The sequence below is a fragment of the Peromyscus californicus genome, unplaced genomic scaffold, assembly GCF_007827085.1.
Source record: "Peromyscus californicus insignis strain IS unplaced genomic scaffold, ASM782708v3 Scaffold_5__1_contigs__length_169319896, whole genome shotgun sequence".
NCBI lineage: Eukaryota > Metazoa > Chordata > Mammalia > Rodentia > Cricetidae > Peromyscus > Peromyscus californicus.
This window is the reverse complement of record NW_026294573.1, coordinates 127,252,923-127,275,339: the sequence shown is the minus strand read 5'-3', so window position 1 is coordinate 127,275,339 and position 22,417 is coordinate 127,252,923. Positions and strand designations below refer to the sequence as shown.

Here is a 22,417-nt window from a genome sequence, read left to right as displayed (position 1 = left end):
CTTTTAGAGAAAGTAATTTTTAATTTTTCAAAAAGCACAATTTGTTGAGCAACTACAGTTTTTAAAAAATTTCATTCGAGTCAATTACACTTTAAATATATGTATATCTGATGTTTCTGCGAAAGAAAATTACAGTTACATAGACCCATGTGTTAATTGACCCCACTTGCTGATATACCCATAGATGGATATAGCCTTTCCTCTTTCATGGCTCTTTGTGTGTCTGTGGAGGCCTGGTTAGGAAAACCATTCCCTCTCACTGAAGTCAGGAATGAAGGGCCCAGGCTCAGCCTGACTCTGGATTTTGAACATAATACTGCAGAGAGACTGCACACAGCATGTTTAGCTGCATTTACTTGAAGAGACAATGCACAATTCAGCATTTTAACTAGTTAGGCATATACTCCACCACCATCATTACCCAGTGGGGGGTAAAATATCTTTTCAAAGAATACATAAGGATGTTTAACAGAGAAATTCTTGCAGCAAATACTTCAATAGTTGTCAGAGTTGAATAAATGTGCAAAATGAGGTTGGGTCATGAGGCATTTTTATGTTGAAATCTGAATTCTTATCCCTAAACACCCCTATTAGCATGACAGGTTTGAGCTGAAATCATTCTCCTAATAAAAGTCCAAATATACCTGGACTTTATCCTAAGACTTATAAGGAGAAATAATAATTGCTTTATATAACCACTGATACCACTTTAACATTTGATGAAGATGTTAATTTATGGTTGGTTAGCAGTTTATGGCTGTCATTAGTTTTTCGGTTTGATCCACATTAGAAATCTATTTTTCTTTTTTCTTTTAATCTGTGATAATTATATAAAGATATGGTTATGTTTTATCTAAAATGTATCATTCCACTATAGCATTTCAAATTATTCACAGATCATAGTTCTTATATGTGCATATATGAATTTAAAAATACAGCAATAAAATGCTTGAAACAGATCATAAATTTGCTTCATGTTTTATTGCATCTGTGAATCAGGTTGAAAGACAAGGACAGCAACGGTCTTTGAGAAAGAATTAACCCTTTCCCAAGCTGGGAAGGAGATGATGTCATACGGAGCATAACTAAAGTCAACTCCCCATCAAAGTATCCCTGTGATATGTAAGATGGACATCTTTGGCAGGGGTGTGGTTGGGGTGGTGCTCAGTGTTTGAAACCGTCTTTCTTTCTGCACGTTGACCTTTCCAGCCCTGACATTTCCTTCCAGTGCTGCCTAGTCTGTATTTCTGTGTTACACAAGAGAACATGTCAGAAAGGGGGGACAGAAAGCAAACTCTCCCTAACTCCCTACTTCTCCCTCACCCCCCCATTTTGAGAAAATCCAGAAAAATATTAAAACCAGTATCACTAATTCAGAAAAGGTGACAGAGGGAGAAAGAAGAGTTTCCCTTCCCGATAAGGAAGTAAAACTTCCTCCAGATTTAAAACTGGAGCAAGCTCTCAAAACCCCTGGGGTTGGCTAAGCTGCAGAAGATGTGCCTTTAAAAGGAAGTGCCTGGAACTGAAATGCAGGGGGCTAGCCAGATCTGGCATCACCTGGGAAGAGAATTCAAGGCAGAGCGCCTGAAGTTCACTTTGTGTCCCAAGAAACTTGGAGATTGGACCACAGCGGGCCTGAGGGAGGGGCGGGAAATGCCAGTCTTTGGGAAGCAAGGGGAGAAAGGGGCCTCAGCAGCCCGGATCGCCACCCTGTCACTGGGCGCAGAGTGAGAACAGCTCTGTGGGTGCTCATATTGCTGACGCGGTTCAGTTTGTCCACCAAGCAGCTCTGGACAGCCTTCTCTTTGCTCAGGCTGAAGCTAGGTGACAAGCACTAGGTCTTGCCTGGGACCTGGGCTGGACTGGACTCCTGTTTATCCTTGGTAGCCTGCAGAATGCACACCAGTTGACCTGAAGAACCAGAGATCTGTTTGAGAAAAAAGGAACTCTGATCCTGAAAGTTGTTTGTACTTCAAATACTGGCATCACTACCTCTTAGTTTTCCTTCGTTCTCTGTGTATGCTTGTTAAGCTGAAAGGCAGAGTTTAAATCAGTCTGAAATTCATTGGCTTGGCCAATCCAGAGGCTCAGGAGTTACAAAGGCAGGCATAGATTGCAGGAGACAGGCTCAATTATTTCTTTTGCCCTCCCAACAACAAAATCGTAAATCGATGTAAAGTCCCTTAGCAGTGCATGATTTTCGTCTGATCTGCATTTTGGTTGAAAGAAGGCTCATTTTTGTTTCTGGCGCTCAGGTTTTGCGATTTGGTTTTGTGTAGAGGTGTCATTAAGTTCTTCCCTCCACTATGCCACCTTCCTCCCCAGGCTGAATCCCATTCTCATTAAAGGTTGGAAGAGGAAGCTGGGAAGCCTTCCCCCCTCCCCCAGCTCAGGATTCTTTACCTCCCTCTTTTCTGGAACACTGGCGGTCCTCGGTCCTCGGATCCTCACAGGCTCTGGCTCTCAGCCAGGCAGAGCCATCACAGTGTGCTGCAAGACCGGAAGTGAACTCTCATCACGATTTTTCAAAGTCTGGGAAGTGTATTATCTTTTTTCCTAGTGGTAATTAGTTACCATAGCATTTAATACGGAAATGTGCCCAGAGCACACCATTAACAGTTAAACGGAGGATTCAATTTAACACATGATTATATCTTTCATAAGTCATTGCTCTGCAACAGTCGCTGCCACTCTGCCAGGTCAGGTCCATAGGCAGGTGGGAAGGGTAGAAAGATTTGGTTTGGGTACCACTTGCCAAAAGTGCATGAAAAAGGCAATTCGGGGGGCCTGGGTTTTCTCTAGTGGATCATGGGCTAGTGGTAGGAATTGGGTGTAATTGCAGGAAGAAAAATTCCTGTACAACACTAGGTCATAGTAGGGATGCTCAGTGGTAGAGTGGCCAGAAAGAAAGAGCACTGCAGTGCGTGTGTGTGTGTGTGTGTGTGTGTGTGTGTGTGTGTGTGTGTGTGTGTGTGCTGTGTTGTATTCAGCACACCACAGGCACACACATCGACTCACCTCAGGGAAGAGGAAGGAAAAGTGACTTTTCCAAGATGTTCACTTGCAGGAACCTTAGCAAAGGAACAAAAAGAACAGTTGACGTGTCTTTCAGGCCTCAGTGGTGAACTGGTGCTAGAATTCAAGTGAGACTCACAAGATAAGTGGGACTCCAGTTCCCATGTGCCCATCCTCAGTCCTCCGAGGATCTGCTGGAGGGATGCCCCTGAGAAAGGGTCCTAAGGTCTGGTGGATACCCCAACAAGCTCTTGGATGAGCCACTATTGGCTGGCACATGCCCACACTTTTAGGACACCTGGACAAGTGCACTCTGAAGGCCCTGGTGCTGAGTCTTCAGTTCTGGTACAAGTGTCTTACCTGGACAGACACTATGGTGCAGCAGCGAATGGGCTAATTCTCCAGAGCAGGTAGAAAATAGGGGTAAGAAGAAAAGTGGTCTGGGGTGGGGGTGTGGGGAGGCAGACAATTTCTCTACCCATCCTTTTCCTTAACCAGAGCAGATGCCGGAGAAACTATAGAGAAGATGGAGTTGAGGCAGAGAGGGACACCTAAGTAAATCTGAAGCTTCTTTGTCTTTTAGATGTCCTGGGTTCCCTAAAAGCACTTACTGAATAGCACTTACTGAAAGAAGGTTGACATGTCTGAAAATATTAGTGTGAAAATGAATATCATTGTCCCTGATGCATTTAAGTTACACCTGTTTGACATTCTCTGTCAACATCCTTCTCCAATCCCTTCCCTCTTGCATTTGAGTTCTCTTCTGGACTAAGCACAGAGCCTGGGTGGTTAGAGGGTGAGGGGAGAACCAGATTTCTGTTTCCTGAAGTTCAAGGTTTGTTATTCTGACCCATTTCTGATAATGGTTGAACAGTGCAAAGGTTGTAGGGGAAATACTTTAAGGAGACCTTCTTAATAATGCAAGATATGAAGCAGTAACTCTTGCAGCAAATGTGGCCCCTACAATGTTAATATGCAAAAGGGGAAAAAAACCTGACTAGTGGTGGCTGTGGCTAATTCCTAATCAGAATGATGGACAGCAGGGCCAGAACAATACAAACTAATGGCTGTGTTGCTGATCACTTTACCCCTTGATTAAAGACACCCAATTATGGTGCAGAACAGTGTCGTAATTATGTTTCTTAATCACATCCAGGAGGTTTAATTGCCTTAACGATGTGTTTCATTAAATGAATTTAGGTATTATAGTCGACAGTTTTCATACACAGTTGTTTTCAAATTAACATAATATTAGACATCGTCATGGAAATTGTTTTAATAATCATAATTAGACGCACCCAGGCTTTGTCTGGTAAATGCTGAGAGACGGTCTTCTCCTGCCTGGGGGCTACCCTGGTCCCTTCCTCCTCTACCCCCACTCTCTGACTGGGAGGGCTTCAGTTTCAAGGCCTTTTGCTCTCATGTTGTCGGAAAAGTTACAGGTTCTGATTAATCTTCTTTGATGGCAAGTGGAGCAGAAAACATCCTTCCTTACCACCCCCCACTAAGTTTGATGGCATTTAGGGATATCTTTATGAGCTGAGGCTGCACAGAACACTGCCCCCCCAACATACACACACACACACACACACACACACACACACACACACACACACACACACAAAAATGCATTTAGGCAACCAGGTTCAGCTGAAGCTCTGTACCTTCACACCTCCACACCAGCACCACCATCTCTGTGATGTCCACCATGCTACAAATTATAACTTCCACGTTCAAGAGCAAAGGTCCAAATACAAGCAAACACATCATACCTTAGTAGATTCCATGCCTAATGCTATTCAAACACCAACATCTCATTAACAAGCAACAGAATAAACTCCAGGAGTCTCTATGGCCATTACTTACACTTAGGTAATTCAATCAAGTTGACTCTTTTATCACAGAAAAGTAGAATGAAGCCACAGTGAAGCTGGTGTTCAGAGAATCCAAATCCATCTTTTCCCTTGGTCTTCAAGCATTTGGAGGCAGAACTTTTGATTAAAATGCCTTTAAGAAAGTTTACCCACTTTGGCAGGTCCTAACGTGGCCTAGATACCATACATGTGGGACAGACTTTAGGGAGAGCCTAGCTTGGTAAGTTCCTGCCGGTACCAGGAGTTCTGGGCCTATTCTGGGTCCCATCACTGACCCTTCTCACCTCTGCTTCCATGGGATCCCAGTTGTCCTTTTAGTAAACATGTGATCTAGGGCTACTCATAATTGTACAGCACTGACCAAACTTTTGGAAACACCTTTCCTTTTCTGTCGCTTTCCAGGCAAGAATAACACAGGAGAGAGGTGGTGTCTCCTACAAAGCACAGCGTAATAAAATGTTTGATCAAAATATTTTAATAAAGATTCTTTCTGACATAGATACACATACAAATGGTCGTACATAGCTGTCATAGTCTGATTGACCTATTTAATATATATATATTTCATTCTTTACACATCCAAAACCCACCAACAGATCCATCACAGCTCCGAAATCATCACCCAACCTGACAAACTGAATTTGTATTTTCTGTAAGGAGTGGAAAACAGCAAGACTCCATTTCTTAAGAGGTTTTTCTGGATTTTCATAGGATGAAAGGCAGGCAGATAGCCATGCAAACTAAAACTGAAAGCTCACTTTGGGTAAACAGCTTCTTGCTCTTCCTTAGCTTTATTTCATTTCTTTTAAATTTTTATATTTTTTAGAAAAATAACAAATGATTTCACACCATAAGCAAATCAAAGCAGTCTTTTAAAGTAATAAGTCTTCACAGTTAAAATAACTTATATATGTACATCTATATTAAAAGCAATTAAATTAGACCCTTTAAAATGCACAGCACAACCTGGAAAATATATTTGCCTAGCATGTTCTTACTTATAAGATCTATTGCTGTGATGTTTTTCCCTTTTGGAATGCAAATAGGTACCCTTTTGAAAAAGAAATCAATTCATTCATCAATTAAGAATACACCTTTCCTGTAATTTTTGGACTGAAGCAATTTATTAAAGCTCAATTTAAATACAGGGATGATGCAACTGAAAATATCCAGGTGACCTTTCCAAAACCTAAGCAGCTCAGATACATCAATATTTCTCTTCAAACTTGTTGGCAAATAAACCTTTAACCACTTGGCACACAGTGTAAGTAAATATATAAAACAGAATTTTGGAAGCAATAAAAAATATCTTCACATAAGACCCAAGACCTTAACACATAATAAATACTGTTGATGTGAATCATTGAATAACAAATAAATACCATGAATTGTTAATACATCATTGCAGAGTAAAAAGTAACAAGGTGCACATAAATATTTTAAAAGCAATTCTTTCAGCCTCAACCTGCTTTTTATATCACTCTCCCCAAAACTTTGAGCATTTTCACGTTTTTTTTTAAAGTTCAGAGACAATAAAAAATACAAGTCTTCCATAGCAATGTGTCTCTCTCTGCTTTTCCCTCCACTTAAGTCTGCATTTCAAGTTTTTCTCCTGGCTCAGAATCAAAATTTATTTTCGAGTGCCCTTTCTGATTTGTCTGAATGAATATTCTGTCCCCATGCCTTTCAACCCGGGACTCCTCTGACCTTCAGCACTAGCCAAATTAGCAACTCTTAGTAGGATTAGTATTTTGCCATTCAATACTTTTCACGTCCAATAAACAAGCACTACTTTTCAACTTATTTTTCACCTTCAAAGAAGACTGCTTCCTCGAAGTCTAGGTTGCCACTGAAGTTGCCACTTTTCTGAGGGGAAAAAAAGACATCCACACTCCATCCCAACTCAACCTCCCTCTTCCCTCCCTCCTCCCCACCCCAAAGACCGAGATTCAGGGCATGCCAAGGCTCAAAGTCCAGTTTGTCTCTGATACTTCTCAGTTCCTGCCTCTGCTTTGTTTGCCCTGCAAATGTTTCGCAACTAGGAGAGGACCAAAATAAAAGGGGTGGGGGGCAGCTTCTCGCTTTCCTCTAGCTTTGGGGTCGGTCTCGAGGCTTTTGAGGGAGGGAATGTTTAAGGCTTCTCCGTGCACTGTTTGCAGAGGCTGGACGACACGCTGTTGAATAGGGCACACTTCTCAGGGCAGGAAGCAGCCGGGGGTAGCCCAGCGCTGAACGGGTAGCCGGCCGCCTGCTCGTAAGCGCCAAGCGCGGGGTGCAGGGCAGCGGCCGCCGCCGCAGCGGCCGCCGAGCTGGGCAGGGAGGCGGCTGAGATGGCTTGGCCTTGGTTGAGGTAGGCGACTAGGCGCCGCATCTCCTCCAGGGCCTGCGCCTGCATGAGAATGTAGTTCTTGGCGAGGAGCAGCGTGGCGATCTTGGAGAGCTTCCGCACCGAGGGGCTGTGCGCGTAAGGGATGACCGCGCGCAGCTCGTCCAGAGCATCGTTCAGGTCGTGCATCCTCCGGCGCTCGCGGGCGTTGATGTTGAGGCGCAGCGCCTTCTGCTCTTTGGATTTCTTGCTGCTGCCGCCACCGCCACCGCTGCCGCCGCTGCCGCCGCCGCCGCCGCCGCCCGTAGGGCCCCCCGGGGGGAGGCCCGCGCTGCCGTGCAGGTGGGCGTTGGAGCAGCCCTCCACCACCTTGGCGCCTCCGCCGCCCCCTGCTCCCGGGGATGCCCGCGGGTCGGCGCCCCCGGCTCGCAGCACCAGCTCGCAGCGGCCGTCGCTGTCGTCGTCGGGGCTCTGCTCGCCTCCGCTGCTCTCGGCCACCGAGCCGCGGCCAGCGCTCTCGCCGTACTTGAGGCACAGGGCAGCCCCCGCGGGCAGGCTACTCAGGCTCGGGTCGCCCCCCACGCCCGCTGAGCCCACGAGGAGCCCAGGGACACTCACCCCGCCGCCGCCGCCGCCGCCGCCGCCGCCGCCGCCACCCGCGCCGCCTCCTCCTCCGGGCGGCGGCAGCAGCAGCCCGGCCCCTTCGGGGTCAGCCGGCTCGAAGCAGCCTAGAGGTGACGAGGACGAGGACGCTGGGCGTTCACGAGGCGGCGGTGCCAGGGACAGGTCCATGCCTGGGGGCGTGGAGCGGAAAGCTGCCTCCAGGCGCTTGGCGGTGGAGGCGCCCAGGCTCTTGTGCAGGAAGAGGTCGTCTTCGCTCGCGGCCGCCGCGCCGAGGTGCAGCCCGCGCTCCATCGCCATGGCCCGCCGCGCAGCCCGGCACGGCCACCGCCTGGGCTCGGGAGTCAGGCGGCCGCACAGACGCGCGCCAGCCGGGCTCCGGAGCTGCTGCGCGCGTCGGTGCCCGCGCTGCCCGCAGCCCTGTCCCCTTCTTTCTTTTTCTTTTTCGCCTTCCCCCGCGCTCGCCGCCTCCTCTTCTTCTTCTTCTTCGTCTCCAGCCGACGGTGCTGGCTGCTGGGGCTCACCATGGGCCGCGGCCCCTCATGGTGGGAGGGTTGTCGCGGAGGGAGTGGAGCTGCCGCCGCCGCCGCCGCCGCTCTGAGTCCAGCCCCGCGCCTCCTCTCCGCACCGTTTATCTTGCTTGGATTCACCTTCAAGAGATTTCCGGACCCATCAACCAGCCGCCGCCACAGACGGGGGAGTCTTTTACATCATTATCTCTGAGTAGGTTATTATGAAGAAGACTCGCCTGTTGGGACAGCGCTTTCTACCCAATCAGGTTAACGTTTTAATTAATAGGATTAAAACGGTAACAAACAATCGCAGGCGCTATCTGGCCGCGAGTCTGAATAGTTTCATTTCCCAGGTCTGAAGACAGGCAGCAGCCAGAGCTTTATAAAAGGCGCCTGCTCCATTATTCTGCCTGCCATCTGTATACACAGCTTAGCGCATATGTTTGCAAGGCGCTGGGTCCTGTTAGTAACCCAACAACTGCCTTTAGCTTGACATGTGTGGCGACTTTCACTCATCAATGAGCACACTAAAAGCCCTACTTAGAGCCGAGGATGTTCTTTGCTCCTTCAGCAAATTGTAGATCAGCGGTAAAGGCTGGGAGTTTGGTGGAAAGCAGACACCCCCACCCGCCCCCACGGCGCCCCACCCCCACTACCCTTCACTCGCCACTACTGTCTCAGCTTGCTCAGTTACCCTCAGAGGAGAGAATTACATTCCACCCTGTTCATAGCATGTCTGCATTTAGAGATGGGACCTGGGGGGTGGGGTGGGTGTGGGGGAATGATGTCCCTGCTGGCTTGCTCTGAATTTACTCTAGATTTTCAGCTAGAATGTGAGCAAAGCAAGAGCGAACTCAGATTTCCTCCCCACCACGACTTTCCCCCCACACCCCTCCACCGCTCATTTCCTACACAGAGGAGAAAAATTAAAAGTAAAGCACTAAAATGATGATCAAGTTGCTCACATAGCCCGTTTGATTTAAAACTCGAAGGGGGTGGGGTGGGGGAGGCTTTTGCAACCGTCCCCCCACACTGCTGAGGCGGTGGCGACCGAAGCGCACGGCTTCATGAGCAGAAAGAAACTAGTCTCAAACTTTCCTCAAGATTTAAATCCAGTTGCTTCGCAAGAGTGAACAGAGAGAGTCCAATCCTCTCACACACCAAGTGGGGGCATTCGTGCATAATTATTTAGCCGCAAACGTAACCGCCGCTGCTCCGAAGCCCTTTGGGGACATCTGGATCCATCTGGGCTGTTCCTGGAGGGTTAGTTCAGGGCAGAATTATGAAAACAAGTGCTCTCCGCATGGGGACAGTACACGCGGTCCTCGCGCTTCTCAGTTCAGTCTCTCGAAGCACATGGTATTTAGCGGCTAGTTTTCATCCTTAGAACATAAGTAAAAACAATATTCCCCAGCTTCTCCAATAAGTCTCTCTCGTGGGGCAGAATTACTAAAGACTGTGTAGTTTGGGTTTTTTTCTGGTTTCATTAAAAACCTTTTAATTGTGGCTTTCAGAGTTGGCCCCAGGTGTTGGACTCTTTTCATTATATTTCGCTCTAATGTGATGAAATTCTAATTCTCTCCTTACCATATGGTTAAATTTCCCCACTGAGAATTAGTTGAAAAGGGAGAAATAATCTATTAATCTCTGTAATAGATTCACAAATGAGGTTCACCACAGAACCTGTTTTTGAATGGTAATATCAGAACAGTTGGGCACCTTATTTCGTACAGGAGGCTTGAGGACGACATCGAAATGCCCACATTGTCACCTGGAAAGGATGGAAAGGAGCCTAGCTCTGCTTTTCCAGAATGACTGCCTGAGATACAACCTCTAAGAGAGAGAGAGGCACTACCAGGTCGTCAGTTGCTGGTGCTTCTTCAGCAATTATATTGGAACTCAAACATCAAGAACCAGCAGGCTGACTGCCTGAAGCTCCATTGCCTGGGATCTTGGCCTGGCGGTTAGCACAAGGTTGGAGCCTGCCCACGTGTCTAGCTGTAGACCAAAGTCGCGTTGGTGCTTTGGTGCTAGGCGGTGCCTCCCTTGGCTCTCCCTTGCCGCCTCCTCTTTCGCTCTTCTGTTCCCAGCAGCTGTTAACCTGTCCCTTCAGGAAGCTAAAGACACGCTAGTGTTATTGTTTGTCAATTAGTAGCTTTGTTTTCATAGGGATTATAAAGGAAGGGTCTCTATAAACACAGGTAGGTCGTGTTTGACTGGTGATAGGTTGATCCCAGGCTGCTAATACAAGGATGGAGGCTAGCGCCATGGTGGTTCGGGGCAGAGTGGCTAAAAGTCTTCCCTAAAGTCTGACTTCGTTCTCCTGTGTGTTTTTCTTGTGTTCCCTTAACTTTCCTCAGGATGCCTGGATTCCTTGGGGGATGGGGGGTGGGGGAAGTCACAAGAAAGTATTTAAAGGGCATAGGATGTAGCAAGTGCCAGTTTGAGAGGAGCGCTAACTTAGCTGCTGGTGTCTTTCCGGGTGACATCCAGGAGGGACAGGGCGATAGAAAAGAACTTTAAAAAATAAAAAGACCGACGGTGGCAAAGATGCCACGGGGACTCATAGCAAGACCTCAGCAAATCCTGGTTCTTTTCACAGGTATCCGATAACTCATTACCTGAGGGTATATAATCTCATTTCCCTAGTCCCACCTCCTACGCCCTCCAACACCATAAATTCTACAGCAAAGTTTTGCTCAACTGTATTCCCCTAGCTAGTAGCCACCGGCCTCTTCTGAGATCGGAGAAAATCCCCCCAGACTCCCCGAAGGAGGTGACTGTTTAATAGTCGCTGGAAAGTTGTGCTGGGGAAATGGCCAGAGAATTTATGGAAGCTTTAAACGCGGGCCTTATAACCACCTTCGGGGAATGGTCTTCCAGGTTTATGCACTCGTAAACTTTTGCTGATTGCTTCTGGGAAGTTGTCAGGCACTTAACCCTGCATTTATCTCACAGGGCAATGAAAACACATCTGCCCGACGTCTTGTTACCTGGTTTAATCATCACCAATCCCAAGTCACTGCCTCAACTTCCTTTCGCTTGGGGTAGAATCAGGCCGCCGGGTTTCCGGCCCAGCGGAGGGTGACGTCAGCAGCTCTCTCAATGTCCTCGGACCGCGGGAACTCCAGAAATCTTAAACTTTGAAACTGCCAGAGTTATTAGAGGAAAGGCCTCGGCTCCTGAAGCAAGGGGCAAGTTGCAAAATTGAACAGAAAGTTCAAACCAGAGCTTTCTTCTACGGAAAATGAGATCGGGACACCAACCAGGGCTCGATCCCCTGACCCAGATGTAATTTCCCTCCCTCCCCAGCGATCGAGAGCGTAGGACCGTCCCCCCACCCCACCCCGCCTGCCTCAATCCCCGCTCCCCTCTGCACAGTTTAGCCAAAATGGGTTTGAGAGACCAGAGACCCAGGGGACAGGTCTTTTAGCCAACACCAGCGGCAGGGTGGAACAGCTAGGGATACTCAAGGGAAAACAGTTGGTGGGTTTCCCAGTGAGTGGACTGGTTGTCTCAGTGAAGAAGCCCCTTGGCCAACGGGTTCGAAAAGGGTGATTTTCGAATGAGTGCTGGATGCCAAGTATATACACATCAAAGCGCTCTCATAAAGATGAACAAATTTTATTATTGTTGGAGGAAACACTCTGAAAGCCTCGAAAAGAATCTAAAATATTCAGCAAGCATCACCGCATTGGAAATTAGAGGGCGGAGTTGCAGACCCAAGTAATGTGCAGGTCAAACTTATATTTCTTAGAGATGATTCTAATATTTGTTTGGATTTGAAAATAGCTCAAGCAGAATCATAATGGAACTCACCCTACCTTTAAAGTGGGATGCTAGGAATTTCACTATGGTATTTCTGCATCTCTGATAACTTTATGGCTCATCTAAATTAAGCAGCCAGGAGACGTCTGGCTCTGGCTGTCTGCGTGTTTCAATTTATCTATTTCAGAACACTTTGGAGAATAAAAACAAAGTTGAGCAAAAATAACATAAACTTTAGTTTGGGAGCCGCTCGGGGTTGGGGTGGGGGGAGTGAATTCTCTAAGAGATGTGGGAACAATGTGACAGACTGAGGGGGGTGGGGTGCCTTCCCGCTCCGAAGGTCCTGTCTGGCAGCGACCGCTGAAACCCCAGAGACCACCTCTGACATACTGCTCCTGCGCTGACAAATCCAATGCCAGGAAGCCTGGGCACCCCCACCCCTCTAGGCCAAGGCTGTCTTGGCTGTCCTCCAGCCCCAGGAAGAGACACCTTGACCTCGACGTTGAATTTGCTTCCCCTACCCTGTAGTGTTTGGTGCGGCTTGGGCCGGCTGAATGCCCTCCCCGCCCCCTGGTCCCCAGAGATCTCAGTGGCACAGAGTCAAGTCCATCAAATGCCCGGATAAAGTTTCTCCGGTATTTGCTCCACCTCTTTCAAAGCTTTCTGGAGGGGTGGGGTCTGAGAAAGTCCTAGCACCATCGGGATTGAAGAGAATGCGCAGGGAGGGAGCAGGAGCCAGGATAGCGGCCGAGCTGGAACAATTCTGGCAGCCCTCCAAGGGTCTCAACCTTCGCCTTACCATACAGTTTCCCAATTCCCAAGATTCCGACCTTGGAAGAGTTGGGGTTTTTTCATAAAGCTCTACCCACGGAGTTCTTCCCCATAATCTATTTTAAAGAAAAGAGGTTGATCTTTACTACTTTTCGACGACACAGTACTTCGAGTTGGAATAGATACGGGGCAGAAATTCTCAACATCCAAAAGCAATTCCCAGAATCCATACAAACTGGCCCAAGCCCGCTGAAGAGAAGTTCCCAATCCTGGTGACTTTCAAGTCTAGGCAGTCTGTGTAAGGAGAGAGTAATACGGTGCCTGGTTATCACTGCTGAAACCCAGAGGACGACCTGAGCTACGTGGCTGAAATAAATGGATAACTAGTGGAAAGAGTTTATGGAGACCTCACTGCAGCCTTTTTTGCTTTAGACATAAAATGTGGCCGTCTTCCGTGGGGACTGCTAACAATAGACTTCTTTGGCCTATTACAGGAGTCTCTCCCCTGAAATCTTATCTTCATAATGTTAGAAAACATTCGAAAAAAATGTTTAAAGTAATTCTAACAAAAAATGGTGGATACTTTAGGGTTTGACCAGAAATAAGAAAACTAAAGATGTAGCTGGGCTTTGGGATTGTTAGCTCTGAGATTTAAAACCCACAGCGCCATCTCCTGACATCAAAGAGAATATCATGGTGTATGATAATATTTGGATGCTAAAAAACAAGATATTCAGGTACCAGAGACACACTTTATTTTACACTTCAAAAATCATTTCGATGATAGCTTGGTTATGATGAAAAAGCATTATCTAGGCATCTATGACCATTAAGCATTGTCAGGTGCAATCCTCAAAGGGAATTATTTGTAAAGAGAAGTTTGTGTTCTAGTTTTATATACACATCCATATTATACATTCAGATGTAGTTCTGCTGGGTGTTTATAATAAAATATTATTTAATTTTTCTAATACAGAATTTGTTCATAGGAATTAAATCATAGGTTAACTTCTAAGGCTGACTGAACTATTTTTATGTGAAGGATGCTGTAAGCGTTAAGTACTGTCAAGAACAAACAAGTCAGCAAACACTTAGGTATTCGAGATTACTGTTCAGGTGATTTATCACCATGTTTCAAAGGGTGAGTACTTCCAGTAAGGCTGCTCCCCCTTGCTTTGGAGAATGGTACTTACCACCTCTGGTGGAAAAAGAGTAGGAGCAAAGGGGATTCTTCCAGACACAACTGCCCCTGCCTCCTCATTTGCATCCTCATAACAAACATTAACAAGTAACCTAGCCCCATCTTCTCAATGGCCTTCATTTTCTTGAGGCAACAGTTTCCTCACCATACGATCCTATAGAAAGGCCATTTTAGGCTTTGACCCTGAAATACCATCTAGGGCAAATAATTTTCCAGTAAAGATTAGTGTACATTCTAGAATTGCACATGGCATTTCAAGGTGTATTTTTAAAAAGCTTGCTTCTCTTATTAATAAAATCGGTACCTGGTAAGACACAGAGATAAGGCTGGGGTAGACAGCCAATTGATTGATTAAGTGCTTGCTTACATGTCTAAGGTGCTGCATTTAATCTCCAACTTTGAAAAAAAAATAGAGATGATACCCTTATTAAAGCATTTCTCATTTATGATTGCATACACAGGCCAGCTGCTTGAACACAAATAAAAGTAGATACGCTTTTTGTAGTGTACAAAATATTATGAATATCCTTCAAAAATAGCAGATCAAACAGACAAATGCAAATGTCATTTTAGTGAAAGATTAATTTTATTAATTACAGTGAAGATCTATTAAGCTAAATATTTGGACTCGTTTACTCTGTCATTGTAAGAGCTCCTGTTTGAAAGAAATTTGATTATATATAGGAGGAACTAGATAAACAGATGGTTAGCTAGAGAGCTTTTCACAGTAAATTTTTGAAATTTAACATGGAGAAGTTTGACACATTCTCAAATGTTTTTGATGAGGTCATTTGATCTACTCTAGCAATTTGGTATTGCTGTACATAATCACATTAACTCATACTAAAGAAACATTTAACTTGGCTGTTTTGTTAATATATTTCAATGAAAAGTAAGGATTGAATTGTCTGGTTAGAACACAGAAAGAGAGAAGAGGGAGGGAGAAAGAGAAAGAAATAGAGAGATCACATTTGTGATATATTTACAATATTGTCACTGTATATTGTAAAAAATTATACATATATATATATATATATATATATATATATATATATATATATATATATATATATGATGGGACAAGCCTGAAATTTGGACAATAGCTTCAAGTCAGCCAGGGCTATGTCTGAAGACCCTGTCTTAAGATAACAAAAACAAAACAGGAACTAACAGCAGCAAGGGCATCATGACATGAATGACATGAGTGTCAATACACAAACAGTGTCTTCCTATGGAAATTTCAATGCCAAATCTCTGAAGGAGGACACCTTACAATATTGTAAGTTCAAATGATGCCGTGGGGAGAATGACATTACCATATGGGTGGTATAGAGACAGTAATACATATTTCAAACTGACTTGAAGAGTGGCTGGGCCATAAGCATGTCCCCAAAATAAAACAAACAACAAAACAACCAAAAAACCCCCACTCTTGTCATGGATGAGAAGTCTAGATTTTTCCAGAAAGATTGTTTGTATTTTTACTCCCTTGAGTTAGTTCCCATATTTACAAGAACAAAGCTCACAAGGAAAAATAAAAGAAGGCAATTGGGACAGAAGGAAATATATGTATTTGAGTTCAAAGATTGTATATAATGTATACAGAACACACAGGAAGGACTGTTTGAGAGAGGCAGTCTTTCTTCTGAGAAGTTTATGAATTATGATTCACGTATGTGTTGGACCTGATTGCACTGCCCTATGAATTGCTTAATAAGGTAAGAATAGCTGTAGCAGACATAGCAGATCTACAGCACAGTAATATTTGTAATATGTAATATTTGGCAATTTCCTTGATCCTTCTGAGGTTCAACAGGAAAATGAGCCCGTTAATCATACCTTTCCTGACTTCCTCATGGTGTTAACTAGTGGAGACTATGAAAGCAGCTTCTAAGGTGACACATGAATTTAATTTCAACACTATATTATGTTTCTTTCACTATTCAGTATAAACCAATTCACTGACCTTTCACCTAGTAGTTTATTCATGGTTTTTATCTTACTGACTTTTTTTCTACCATAAATTTCAGGTACTAGCAGATTTCAGAGCACCTTTCATTGACTGGATCATGTTTGAGTCATTGGATGCAGTCAGGCAGAGTGGTCCAAGCCTGTCATCTCAGCACTGAGGAGGCAGAGGAGGCAGATCTCCGTAGGTTCCACACAAGCCTTTTCTACACAGGGAAACTGCCAAAATATGTTGAGTCATGGGATGCTGGACATCGGAGTGTATCCCTGTAATCACAGCATGTGGGACAGAGACCTGTTAGGATCTGAAGTTCAAAGTCAGCTTTGGCTACATAGGAAGTTCGAGGTCAGCCTTGGATACAAGAAACCCTGTTTCAAAACACAAACAACAGCAGCCAAAGAGTCACAGAATTTGGAGACCAAATTTTGATGTTTTATGTTCTCAGACCCTCAGTGCCCACACCCACCCCTGTCTTTCTCTTCTGCCACTAAGAGTATCCCTCTGTCCTCCTTGTTGAGTGCTTGCTGGAAAACCATCTCATCTCGAAAATTCCTACACTCAGTTGCCAGTCTTAGTGTGAGGCCTCTTTGTTTCTCTCAGTGCTGGATATATCAGTGCTGCCGGTATTTCCTTTGCTTATGGTCCATCAGGCACTTTTCAACTCTGTGAGAGTATTCACCCCAAAGAAGCCTCCCAGAGTTAATTTCTGATAAAAAGATTTATGAAGACAATGCATGTCAAAAGGTGTAAATTTATCATTATACCTCTTGCCTTTGTCACTAGCTAAAACTGCAATATTTACTGACAAAAACATGCTTGTCCAAATTGTTTTTTCTTTCTAAACCTCAGCTGTTTGTTGTGCCAGCTTCCATTATTCCTCAAGATAAATTCTACTCATTTTTTCTTGTATTTTTCTTGAATCAAAATTAAATCAATCAATAATCACAGTTAAATCTGGCTTCCTATTAATTGGGAAGTGCAAGTCATGTGAGTGAAGAGCACTGTTTCTACAAAGATGATTTTACAGACAGTGTGCAATGAAAGTCCTTTCTACACAAGGTAGAAACCAGAATTCATGAAGGAAAAGGTTGGTGCACCAAAAGATACTATATTTCCTGTTCTGTAAAGAAAACAACCATAAGCAAAGCCAGAAGACAAGTAACATATTGGGAGAAAATAAGCACACCAAGCATACAAAGGACATCCACAAAACAAAAAGCCATTTAACAGAAACAAAAATGGAAAATAATTTAATCTGGTAATTAACAGAAAAGGTAAAAATGTCCAAAATGGTATAAAAAAGAAATTCGGGATTTTTTTTATAAAAATCAAAGTTAAAAAATAGGTTAAATTTAAAAATAACTATATGCAGAGTTATAAGAAATTGTTGTAGTAAAAATTGTTACAAACAAATGTAATAATCTCAGCACCCACAAAAGCACAGGTCTATGTAGAAAAACCTCTAAGGATTTTTTAAAAGGTGGAAAATATGAAACAACCTAAAGTCTTGCAAATGGTTAAATACTTTATAGAGTCCCCATCCCATTCCACAAAGTAATGTACTTTATGATGAGTGACTGTGAAGTTAGATGTGGTGAGATGTGCCTGGAATCCCAGCACTTGGACGGACACAGAAGCGGGAGATGGAGAGTTTGAGGCAAACTGGACTACACAGCAGAGACTCTTTGTTAAAACAAAAGATCAACATTGAGTGTGGCAAATTTATATAAGCCATGGCCTGAGAAGACTCTTTTAGTACATAAATCAAAAAGAAAGATGTAGAACATAACATATTCAGTACATTTTAAAAACTGTAAGATCCTTTTTACTGTTCAAGACAATAAACAGTGTGCCAGGTTTCCAGCACAAAATTCCAGACTTCTCTGGGACTTTGATTAGCACCATCGTCATCTGGCTAACACAGGAGCTAGGACCCACATAGCACCTCTGTGAAGCGGGTCAAGGGGATCTGAACTCACTTCTCACTGATGGAGGGGCGGTATGGTGCCTCGCATCGGCAGAGAAGGCTGACTGGCACTCAGAAAGAAGGGTAAGCCATCTCAGTAACCACCTGCAATATGAAAGCCACACAGGAAAAAAAGAGCTCTTTTCTTGTGGTTGTTAGAAGGAAAAGGGCAGCCATAACAATGAGAGCCCAGTGAGAGTGTCAGCCATCAGAGGACCAGTTACAAAGTACGAAAACAGCCCATGAGCAATTAACCTGCAAGCCTGGTGTGCTGGTTGGCATCTGTAATTCCACTTTTGAGGTAGGTGGATTGCAACTAGTGGGGGGCCAGCCTTGGCTACATAGCGAGAACCTATAGCAATTTCATTTCCTATTTGATGGAAACTATTTTATAGTTAATTTTCTTTCCCTCTTGGCAACTGAGATAGGGAGATGGAGGGTGAGGCATTTTCATAAATTTCTTTTAAACATCTCTACCCAAAGTGGAAAGAACACTGGCAGATGTTTGATTTCTGTAGGAGAGTGAGGACAAAATGCCAGTGTCTTCTTCAGAGCCTTCATATCACAATCCGTACTCTCCTGCATTTAGAAATAGAATCATCACTTTTACTAATTTTAAAATGAATCTGAAATTATTCTCTTCCAGGTATCATCCGTTTATACCTCTTCTTTCATTGTTGCCTTGATCAACAATGTTTTTTTAAAGTAATCATGCCATTTGTCAATATCTAGTGCCTAACCAAACACATCTGCTTTCCCTTACTATTCTTTACACATATGAGGGACATTTTCAACATTCAAAACATGAAATTATCAGAATGCAAAAGTAATGACTTTATTGAACTTCAGTAAAGAGTAATTAGGACTTAAACTTTGAAAATTAAGCCACTTTATGCATACAATTTCCTATGACCACAGCGCTATTTTCTAAATACCAAAAGAGATACAGATTTGCGGAGCAAGAATTCTCACTTACTTCTTTGAGATAAAAAAGTGATTTCTGGGTGGGATTTTACTCTTTCCATGTATGTACATGTGTTTGTGCTGAGGTTCACCCATCGTAGTGCCTGGTTGAAGAACAAGGGTTTCTATGTCCAGTTGCTAACATCCTCACTTCAATCTCTCAGCGATGGTTATTTCTGCGTCACACTCAGATGTCTGATTGTCAGCTTTATGTCTCAGAAAGTGTTCCCTGCAATTCAGGCACAGTAAAGCATCTCCTTCCAGCTAGCCTCCGAGTACTATATAACTTTTATAGTCATTATAAAAAATAATTTATTGAAAAAACCTAAACCTTTTCCAACTCAAGTGACTTTTGATTTAAATGTCTGTGGTCATGCTTATGGTAATCAGTTATGGTAGATTTTTTTTCCTGAATTAAGTTTGCTGTTTAGATTACAAAGTTTAGAAAATATAAAAAGCAGCATCATTTCAAACAGAGCCCACTGGGAAAAACAGAGAGTCTGTAGTCCACGTTCATCATTACTTGCTTTTGATTTGTATTTAATACAGGGCTTGGTGAAATTTCTTATTCTTTGTGTCGTATTTTTCCTCTTCTGTATACTTTTTTACTTTATTTGTATGGCTACACAGTAAAATCCAAAGTGCAATCAGCTTCACTCTGCTGTGATTATTCGAAACACTTTGTTTGATAAAATTATGAGAAGCAATTTAAGGCATTAACAATACCAATAAATGTTCAAAGAAACAATGGCTTATTAAAAGAATTTTGGGAGGTTATTTAAAGGTGATAGCACAAGCAACAAATCTCCATGAATGCTTAACCGTTAAACCTCTGGGACATAAACTCTCGATATACTGTGATCTGAATTTGAAGGCACTACCCTGACAGTGTTATTTCCTATGCACACGGGTGTAGCTGACAAGATCAATGTGTCCCATACAACCCTTAGACACATCAATCAAAAATTGCACCTTTCTTGCAAGACATACCCCCTCCCCTGTTGCTTTGTTATCTAGACTTCAGGCGTTAAAATGAAATCATTCCTTGTTCAAATGCAAACAGCACCCGCGCTATTTTTATATTTGCCAACTGAGCTATTCCGACTCGGACTGTGGTCAAAGCAATTAAGTCATCTTTCATCTGTGGGTAGTTTGATGTGCCAAGATCCAGAAATATCATTTGTTATCATGCTACCATTTAAAATAAAGCAATTTGCATACTACTTAAGCTCAGAACAGCTCTTCTCTGCTGTTTCATTTGGAGTTTTGCTTTGATCAAATCTCTGTATTTTCTAGCTACCAAAGCTGATGCTATGGCTTTACTTCTTTGAAAAGTGTGGCCTTATATTCGAAAGATATCACAATACAAAAGCAGACATGTAGAAAATAATCTCAGACTAGAGCAAAGGGGAAATTAAAAAAAATGAATACAGGTCTCTCTCTCTCTCTCTCTCTCTCTCTCTCTCTCTCTCTCTCTCTCTCTCTGTCTCTGTGTGTGTGTGTGTAACTAGATACTAGTGCTCAAATGAAAACATGATTGTTAGTTATGACAGTTTTAAAATAAAAGTCTTTTGTCTACTTCAAAAACACTAGAAGGTAAGAGAATAGAACCTCTATCAGGAGAGACTTAAAGAAATCTGAAAACTGTTCACTAAGTGAATAAAACATTTTAAATTATGTGGGAGACAGCTCAGTTGGTAAAATGCTTGATCAAACACAAGGGCCTGAGTTTGATCTCCAGAACCCACTTAGAAGCTGCATGGGGTGGTACACAACTCTAACCCCTTCACTGATGGAGATGGGAAAGGAGACCCTGGAAAAACCAAAAAAAAAAAAAAAAGAAAGGAGACCCTGGAACTTGCTGGTCAGGAAGCTAGATGATCTCCAGAGCTCCAGGTTCAGTGAGATATCCTGTCTCAAAAAAATTAGGTGAAGAGTGATTGAACAAGAAATTGACATGGATCTCTGGTGTCTATACACATGTGCACACAACGTGTGTGTGTGTGTGTGTGTGTGTGTGTGTGTGTGTGTGTGTGTGATAATGTTTTATATTAAAAGGAGCTTCAAGAGGAAAAATATTAAAGATGCTTTCAGATGATGATGTATTTGAGGGAGCATTGATTCTCAATGAGTGTAACCCATAACAGAAGTGACAGTTTTGAGCCATAGGTTGATTGGGAAGAAAAAAGAGGCAGCAGCAGAGTGCTTTCACTAGACTTTTTCTAGTCTATTTTTTGAGGAGCAAAGGTCCTGCAAGGTGAAATTGCTTCAGAGCTCATTATGAAGATAAAATGTGATGCTTCATCTTCATGAGGGTAAGCTGTGTGTTGAAAACTCACCTGAAGGAGCAGCTAGGAAAGCTCCTGCCTCCATGAAGCATGTCACAGGAATTTTATAACCTAAATTAAGCTAAGTGGTGACAAAACCTATTTAAACATCCCTGCACTGTCTGTGCTAATGGGATTCACTGCCAAGCAATGGGACTCAGTCCCACAGAAGAACAACATAACAAATACTCAGCAATAGCCCATGTGACTATCTTTAAAACTAGCTGTCCAAGCAAAGCTCGATCTGTCAATACAATTGCTTTTTAAGAACAAGAAGCCAATTCTGAGTGAGATGTATGAGTTATCCAGAGGCCCTGGATGCTATGGAGGCATGGTGACCTGTAATTGAGCTGAAGTTTTTGCAAGAGGCTAATGGTTCCTGGATCATGCGTCTTCCACCTAGTGACGGTTCTGGGAAACTGACTTAGGTGGTAAAGTGCTTGCTGTGAAAGACTGATGACTCAAATTTGATCCTGGGAGAACACATAGGTGTGGAAAGAGAAACCTTTATATCCATATCATGACACATGCACCCATACATACAGTGACCACACACTGTAATAAGAAATGAAAAATAATCCAGAAAAAGAATCTTCCTCAGGCTGAAGTAATGGCTCATAGCTAAAGAGTACTGACTGCTCTCCCAGAGGAACCAGGTTCAATCCCCTGGACCCACATGGCATTTGTAACTCCAGCCCTGGGCATCTGATGCCCTGTTCTGGCCTCCCTGGGCACTCCACACACATGGTTGTTCATGTTTGTGTGTGTCTGTGTGTGACAGCACACGCACTTCCATATAGATGGGGAGGATGCCTGTAATCCCAGTACTCTGGAGAAGCAGGAAACTTGGGAGTCCAAGGACAGCCTGGGAAATTGTGAGCCATTGTCTCAAAACCTCAATGAGGGAAGAGCAAAGATGGATGCATTTCTTGAATCTTTTAAGAAGGTAATTTTATACCGTACCTTTAATGATCTTGTATTTCTTGTGCAACATTTCATTATTCCAGCATCATTCTCTTTATTGCCCTTTAGTTCAAGATCTACATGCCCCGCCCCATTTATTTTATGCCATCTCCTTGTCAGCAAACAACAACAACTCAAAGG

The 22,417-nt window shown here is 43.6% G+C and overlaps 1 protein-coding gene across 1 annotated transcript; it reads right to left on the bottom strand.

Annotated features, from left to right (window-relative positions):
* Positions 1-5,341: 5,341 nt before the first annotated feature.
* Bhlhe22 (basic helix-loop-helix family member e22) lies at positions 5,342-8,250 on the bottom strand. The gene has a single exon (XM_052717934.1). The coding sequence runs from the start codon at positions 8,134-8,136 to the stop codon at positions 7,021-7,023; it is 1,116 nt and encodes a 371-aa protein (XP_052573894.1). The 5' UTR covers positions 8,137-8,250; the 3' UTR covers positions 5,342-7,020.
* Positions 8,251-22,417: the final 14,167 nt, after the last annotated feature.

Bases quoted from the DNA above. Each gene is read 5' to 3' on its own strand.
- Bhlhe22 (XM_052717934.1), bottom strand. From the start codon at position 8,136: ATGGCGATGGAGCGCGGGCTGCACCTCGGCGCGGCGGCCGCGAGCGAA.